We start from the raw sequence: 7,698 nt of genomic DNA, 5'->3' as shown, positions 1-7,698 counted from the left end.
TAGTAGAACCAGAAAAATTAAATTAGCGATGATTTCTATTTTCAGCCATAATATGTATTAAAAATGATTTGTTTTGTATATTTTTAAAATCTGATGTGATTTTAACCTGATATAACGATTATAAACTGATACTACCGATATTACTTATCCTACTTATAGTCTCCTAATACTATTTTTTAATATTGTCTAAATTTGAAAATTTAGTCACATAATGAATAACTTGCAAAAATTGAATTAAAGGAACAAAAAAATAGAAAATAGAACAGGAAAATTGACGGCAAACCAAAACTTTTATCGATCTCAAATTGTTGTCATGATTATTTGATTGTTTTCCTACAAGTTGTAAGTTTTCGTTTGTAGTAATCTGCAGGACAGAGTAATTTCTACTGCCTTTAAAACTCAATGGAGTTCTAACTTCTAAGACATTATTTAGACTATCTATAATGTAAATGTCGATACTAATATTAATTAAGTGAACAAGGCCAAAAAAAAAAAAAAAAAGACTGATATGTCATATTTGGCACGATTATTCATTTATATCCCAATACACTAATGCAATTCTAAATGCTGTAATTTAAAAATATCATTTTCTTTTTGTCAAAAAGCTAAAAATTTTAGAGTTCATATTAATTTAGCATGCACTAGAGATGCTTTGATCAACATTTCTGTTAGTCACTAATTTATCCCAGTTTACCATCTTTTTTTTCTCCGTTTCAAGAATATATACATTAGATTTGTGTATTTTGTTTTCCCTTCCTGATGATTTTATTACCATAATATTACAATAAACTTAAAACTACACAATACCAATAAAATATATATTTTTTATACATTACCTCAGAATTTCTACATCATAATGTGACTGAATAACGATGTTATATTTAATTTATACTTAGATCTCGTTCGTTTCTTTCGTTTAAGTTGAGAATTTGAGTTAAAAAGTGAATTCATGTGAGAAAAATATTTTCACAAAATAATTAAATTTAAATTTTTATGAGAGAAAATACCGTAATAAACTTAAATTGTGATTTAAATTAGTGAAAAAAACAAGACTTTAGTCATTATTATTAAAGTGGTTCAAGGGACATGCCTTTCTTGTATAACCAGCAAATCCTGTCAAAAGAACAAAGTGAGAGAACAAACGGGTTAAAGCAAAAGCAGAAAAAAAAAAAAAAAAAAAAACCCTGAAGCTCAAGATATTAATGCGCAAAGATGCATTTTCATCTTCTTTATTCTATTCTTCTCTTTTAATGTTTAGTTACTGGTGTTTTATATAAGGCTCGAATCACTTTTCTTTTTTATCATACATGGGACCCACTTATCCATGAAAAAAGAGATAACACGTGTGCATTGGCCAACACAGAGAGGTATGAAAGTAATATATTTTCGTCCATAACTTGTCTAGTTATGAATCATAACTTGATAAGTTATTATCTATAATTGTGCATAATTTATCTGACTATGAACCATAACTTGACAAATTTATCTATAACTTATCTGATTATGAACCATAACTTAACAAATTATGACCTATTAATTTCTATAATTAAAAATTAACCTATATACTTTCTTAAACTTTTCATATTGACCTATTTTCTACTATTTACCTTTTTTTTTTTTTTGGACTAAAACCTTAGAGTGTTCTTTAATACGCATCAAATTAAAGATCAAGTTGGGATTGATCTCAGAGTTCTCTTTAGTGTAATATAAAAAAAAGAGGCGCCTCTAATACTGCAACTAAAGAGAACTCTGAGGTGAGTCACATCTATAAAACCCATATTGTAGGCCCCACTCTATACTCGTATCCGGTGTCCCTTAATATTGTTTGGTTAACGCACATGCTTAGCTTGTCTTTCTAATTGCTCAAAATGACTTTGAATAAAGCAGAAATGGGAAAAAGAAAATCAAAAATTAAAACTCAAATGAAAATTTTAGTAACTTTTTCCTTAAGTTGAGGTTCTCTATGAAGTCAAGATTACATGAAGGCAAGGCCAAAGATGGGAATGAAGATGATACATTACAAACAAAACTAGTAAATTAGTAATACGGCCCAAGAGATCTCAGATCTTTTACAAGCAAATAAAACCTGAAAGTAGCATGGAAAAATTGAAAATAAAGATTACGCGAGGAGCTAAACAGAATGGTAAATCATGCATCGGTAACTGCCGGAACACACTACCAAAAAACGACCTCAATTCAAGTCCATGATACCAAATCAACTGTCATAAGAACAAGTCACAGGCAACCTCTCATCATGGCAGCCGCCAGCTCTAATTGAGCACAACATATGGAAGTTCCCAGCAACCAGTACCGCGTATCGTTCACCAAAAAATCTTTATTCGCTCGTTTTCAGTGGAATCCAAACCAGGTTCAATAGTTAAACAACAAGGATATCGCAAAATCAAGAACATCATTCGAAACATCTGCGAATATTAATGAGTCTTATGTTAAGATAGCAACAGAGCAAACAACTAATCAACAATTTCTAATATACACACCAAATGAAACGTTATCTAAAATTCAGAGGAATAAGGTGTGATATTTTAAAATATACTCTGGCTTAGAACCGCAAATTTAGGGAGGGATGCATAGACTGAACTCTGAAGGAAGAAGATAGGAAAGATTCAATAGCATATACTCATAGTTCCGTTAAACAAGTCTTTCCAGCGGTATTCATCCATTAAGAGCCCAATAAGATTTATAGATTTTCAGAGGTACAAACTTGCATAAACATATCATTTTAGAAGGCCTCAAGAAAAATATCCAAACACGCAAATAGGAACAAAAAAAGTAAACTGTAACAAAAGCCTATCGATCTTCAGGCACCAAAATTGCATCCTATTAGAAAAACGTCATCACAATTAAGCGCCAGAATCAGCACCACATGGCACAATATATCACAATTAAGCGGCAGAATCAGAATATAACATTTAGCTAGTGGTGGAGCAGAGTCTTATTCGAGAAATAGGAGATATGAAGAGGAAATGAAGCTTCCAAGCTTGAAACCATAAAAAAAAACAGAGATTAATCACCACTCAGAGTAAGAATTAAATTGAACGCCGATTGAAAATTGTGTACGAGCATACCAGTTGAACGAATTTCCAACTACTTCGTATTCAAACATGAAACAAAATCCTTAAGAAACAAAAAGGATAGCTTCTTGAATATTGGTATAGTATATAAAACTTTTAGAATCTTCTTTAAAATGAACCTTATTCCTTTAATCTTTCCAATTTGATCAGTTTGTTTTTTTGTACATCAGTTAAAACGTACAAAGAACTTAAAAGAATTTCTTTTTTCTTTATTTTCTTCTTGTAACAGGGATATTCATGTGTCCCCAAACCCTTAAAATCTCGAAATAATAATAATAATAATAATAATAATGATAATGATAATAATAATAAAGCCTTAGTATTCCCGACTGTTCCTAGTCTTCTTTCAGTTGCCGATGTCTAAAAGCTTTAAGGAGAAGATAACCTGCTCTTCTATCTTCTCATTTATTCAATGTTTACAAATAAAATTACTAATGAGAAAAAGGCCATTAATCTCAATGTCGATTTCAATCTCGGTTTATTTTAGTGCTCGCCTATATGCGAATTAGATTCCTAGATCGAGCAGTCTCAATTTCACTGAACCTACGTTCATTCTCAATTTCTCTGAACCTATAACAGACATCTCGTTTACTTCCAATATGTATAGGCTTAAGAATATGACACCACGGCAATCTCAACATGATAACAAGAATGCAGTCATAAAAATTTGAAAAAGAAACAACTTAGACAAAATGATAAGTTTTGCAAGAAGCATAAAGAAATGAAAGCATAAGGAGACAAAGAACTAACCATGCTAAAATTCCCAGTTTCACCACTTTATACCATTCACCAACTTTTTGTCTCTGACCTCAAAATATTATGAGATATATCCTCCAGTTTTTAGGAGATGAAATAGTGAAACTCCAAAAAGCCATCAGCTTCAAGAGTTGTTTTTTCACCCAGCAACAGTCCCAATCTCCAATTTTTAGCAGAGGAAATAATGAAACCTCAGCTGCGATCGGTAGAACAAAATACACGGCCCTTATTAACAGCTAAAAACTCCCCACATCAAAATGATAAAATCTAAAAACCATCAGTTTGAGTCATTGTTTTCAACCAGCAATTCTGTCCCCTCTTCGTCCCTCAGCTTTGATCCACCATTAACCAACCCCCGCCGTCCGAAACGAACAAGATCAAGAAGCTTTCTCCTGGCATCATAAACTGGATTCAGGCAAACCAAATACCCCCTCTCGTAAGCCTCTCTAAGAAAAACAGTATGCCTCTTCCCCTTGGTGGACAAATAGAATATCCCGGGGTGATCCAAGAACAAATCCCTTATATTAAACTCGATCCCAAACCACTTCCTGAAATGGCTAATCTTCTCAACTTCCACCGTCTTCTCCACCGTCAAACTCAAAAACTCGTGAACTATACCAACTGCCCTCTTCTCCAATGCCATCACACAACCGTTATCAGATATCTTCTTCAACTCACTCATACTCATCTTATCATAGGGCCCCACACAAGGCAACCTCTGCCACTCCCTAACTTTAGCCTTGAAAACCTTACTCAGCCTCATCCCCGGAGGATACCCATGTCGAAAACTAAACTTAATCTCTTCCCCATCAACACCTTCTTTACAACACTCCTCAACCCTCCACTTCTCAACAGCAGAACTAAAACAAGAACTCTTAAAAACACCATTGTTACAACCAACAAGTTTCACTAAATGAGTACCGGGTTCTTGAGCATTATCAAAAACTCTAAAAAGCCGAGAGTTTTTCGCAATTACAGAGTCCTCAAAGTCATCAGGCAGACCCATTTCCCTCCACACCTTAAAGAGGGCCCTGAGCGGCAGAGTCTTTGAAACCGACATTGTCAAAAGCCGGACCAGCCTGTCTACGACAATGGGTAAGTCGTCGTTTATCGCCTCCGATTCTTGTCGGGCGATTTGGAGGGCGGAGGGGGTTAAACGGCAAAGAATTTGCGCCGTTTTGGGGTCGTGGGAAATGAGGAATATGTGGGGGTATTTTCGGAGGAAGGAGGCGGCGCCGCGGTTGAGGTGGAGTTTTTGGGAGAGTTTGGAGAGGAAAGGGAGGGAAACGACGGCGTTTTTGGGGTTGGCGAGAATGAGGTCTTGGATGGAGATGACTTTGAGGAGGTTTTTGTAAGAATCCATGAGTTTTTCGAAAGTGGGATCTCTGGCTCTGGAGGCTACATACTGGGAAGAGGTGGTTTTGGGGCGAGTGATGGTGATGGAGGGGAAATGGGTTTTCTTGGTGATGGATTTCAGTAACTGGGTCGCCATGGAAATGGGTTATGGAGGAAAGTTTCCACTGGTTCAATAATCAAACCATAATCACACAACTGGTTTACAAATTGGAAAGTTTACTCCTTTCTTACTCTTCCATCTTCAAAATAAAAGGTACAAAACCACAAATTCATTATTGAGGTATGTTAAAACCAAAAAGGAAAAAAAAAAAAAAAATTATGAAAGGAACCAACAATCAAGAACACAACCAGAAACTAAAATCACCATTCGTTCAATCTCATCACAATCCACGCAAGAGCTTCAAAAATAACTTACGATTTGATTTAATCAACCCCAGTTTGTACTTTCGCTTTGATTTTCTTGTAATAAGGTGTTATAAAAAAAAAAAAAAAAAAAACACATCTTTTTTGAAAGAAAAACGCGGAAGCAGAAATCGATGAGAGGGAAGAAAGAACAATAAAAAGTTCTTACCTTTACCGCCAAAGCTCATCCCAGCAGCTAGCTGTGACGTTCGCCCGAGTGTTTTTTAAAACACATCTTTTTTGAAAGAAAAACGCGGAAGCAGAAATCGATGAGAGTGAAGAAAGAACAATAAAAAGTTCTTACCTTTACCGCCAAAGCTCATCCCAGCAGCTAGCTGTGACGTTCGCCCGAGTGTTTTTAGGTAATTAGGGTGTTGATGTGGAGAAAAGTACAACCGTTGAGATAAAATACATCGGTTGATCTAACGGCTCAAATTATTTTTAGTATTGTAATTATTTTTTTTACTTCAATTTTCATGTAATAAGGCAAATAGCACATTTCATACTTATTTTGAAGTAAATAACACATTTTTTAAATCATAATAAATTAGAGTACATTCTCATTTTGGAGGTCGTACTTGTTGGAGATTGCCGGAAAAACAACGTCGTTTTAGATCTCGCCGTTGAAGATGTCGTAAAGTCCTCCATTTCTTCGAAATCTCGTCAAGGTTATGTCCAGATTTTGTCGTCCTCGACACTGACAGTGATAAGATCTCACTATCGCGTCATTACGATTCAGATCCCGCAGAGATCTCGTAAGCAATGGAGCTCGTCGACACCGCCAGGAGGTTTAGGCTTTGATTTCGCGTTTTTTTTTCCCGGTTTTGTTGAGCTTTGATGCAAGATTGATAGAGATGATGCTTTTGTTTGGGTGGCGATTGTGGGCGGCGGGTTGTGGGTAGCGAGGTGTAGCCGGCAAGGTTTGGGCTGTGGGGTCCAGTGTTGGACCTTTGGGCCGGTCCGATGCTTGAATTTTTCAGGCTCGGCAGGCAGGCCCAATAGTCGGCCCGTCCAACTAAAATTTTTGAGCTCAGGCTCGGGCAACCTGAAAATGGACACATCACCGGAGCCCGTCGCCGTGTTATCGCCGTCTGTCGGAATTTTTTAAAATTTTTCTTGTCATACCCGATTTGTCCGAACTGCCCAAAGCCTGAAAACCTGACCAACAGATAAATTTTTGACTGTGTGGAGCCCGACCTGACCCGAAGCCCGACCTTAATGACTAATTTTTTGACCGTTGCCCGATTTTCTGCCCGAACCCGATCTGCCGAAAACAAAACTAGTCGTTGGATCCCAATTTGGGGGGAGAAATTGATTTTTTAACCCAAAAATTTCCCTATAAATACCCTCCATCTCGCACACATTTTTCTCACTCAAACTCTCTCAATCCCTCTCAATTTCTCTCAATCTCTCTCAATTTTTCTCAATCTCTCTCAATTTCTCAAATCTCTCTCATAATTTTTCTAAAAACTATCACATTATCCTAAAGTTCTCTCTCTCAAATCGCTCTTATTTTTTTATAATGGATTCTTTTGGTTATAGTGGTATTCCCGTTGAGGCCCAATACAACATGGAAGAAGGACAATTTCCCACTAATGAATTTATTACACAGGAATCTACTAATCCGAGCCCTGGTGGACATACTGGAGGTCGTGGTCACAATGGTAGTGGGCGTGGAGAAGCGCTGAGTGTAAGTACGACTGCGTCTGCAAGTGTTGCAACCTTCAGGAGAAAATGCAAGTGCACCTCGACAGTTTGAGATCACTTCGACATAATTGAAGAGATCGACAATGAAGGTAACACTAAACATATAGCTTAGTGTAAATATTATTTATCTAAATTACAAGGTGACACTATTCACGACACCACACACTTGAGAAGACACTCCGAAAAGTGTCTTCAAAAGCTTAGCCAGTCCTTAGCCAGTCCGGCGGAGCCGAACTCCGCCAAACACAATTATCTGTTGATCACGCAACCGGTGGTCTAACCACTTGGAAATACGATCCGCAAGTAGATCGTATGGAAGTTGCACGAATGATAGCTGCTTTAGATCAACCACTTAGTTTTGTAGAGCATCCTAATTGGCAACAAT

General features: G+C 36.5%; 1 protein-coding gene across 2 annotated transcripts; it reads right to left on the bottom strand.

Moving 5' to 3' along the window:
* Positions 1-1,965: 1,965 nt before the first annotated feature.
* LOC21384252 (protein ROOT PRIMORDIUM DEFECTIVE 1) lies at positions 1,966-5,925 on the bottom strand. Of its 2 annotated transcripts, none has more exons than XM_024164378.1 (3): positions 5,911-5,925; positions 3,843-5,443; positions 1,966-2,423 (listed from the first exon to the last, which is right to left on the bottom strand). In XM_024164378.1, the coding sequence occupies exon 2, from the start codon at positions 5,338-5,340 to the stop codon at positions 4,126-4,128; it is 1,215 nt and encodes a 404-aa protein (XP_024020146.1). In that variant the 5' UTR covers positions 5,341-5,443; positions 5,911-5,925; the 3' UTR covers positions 1,966-2,423; positions 3,843-4,125. The 2 variants fall into 2 exon arrangements, with proteins under 2 accessions (XP_024020146.1, XP_010094598.1); XM_010096296.2 differs by lacking the exon at positions 5,911-5,925 and adding an exon at positions 5,776-5,831.
* Positions 5,926-7,698: the final 1,773 nt, after the last annotated feature.

The sequence above is a fragment of the Morus notabilis genome, unplaced genomic scaffold, assembly GCF_000414095.1.
Source record: "Morus notabilis unplaced genomic scaffold, ASM41409v2 Scaffold4491, whole genome shotgun sequence".
In the NCBI taxonomy this organism is placed as follows: Eukaryota; Viridiplantae; Streptophyta; class Magnoliopsida; order Rosales; family Moraceae; genus Morus; species Morus notabilis.
The sequence above is the reverse complement of the archived record's forward strand: the minus strand, read 5'-3'. Positions and strand labels throughout refer to the sequence as shown.

Coding starts and splice junctions, on each gene's coding strand:
- LOC21384252 (XM_024164378.1), bottom strand. CDS start 5,340: ATGGCGACCCAGTTACTGAAATCCATCACCAAGAAAACCCATTTCCCC.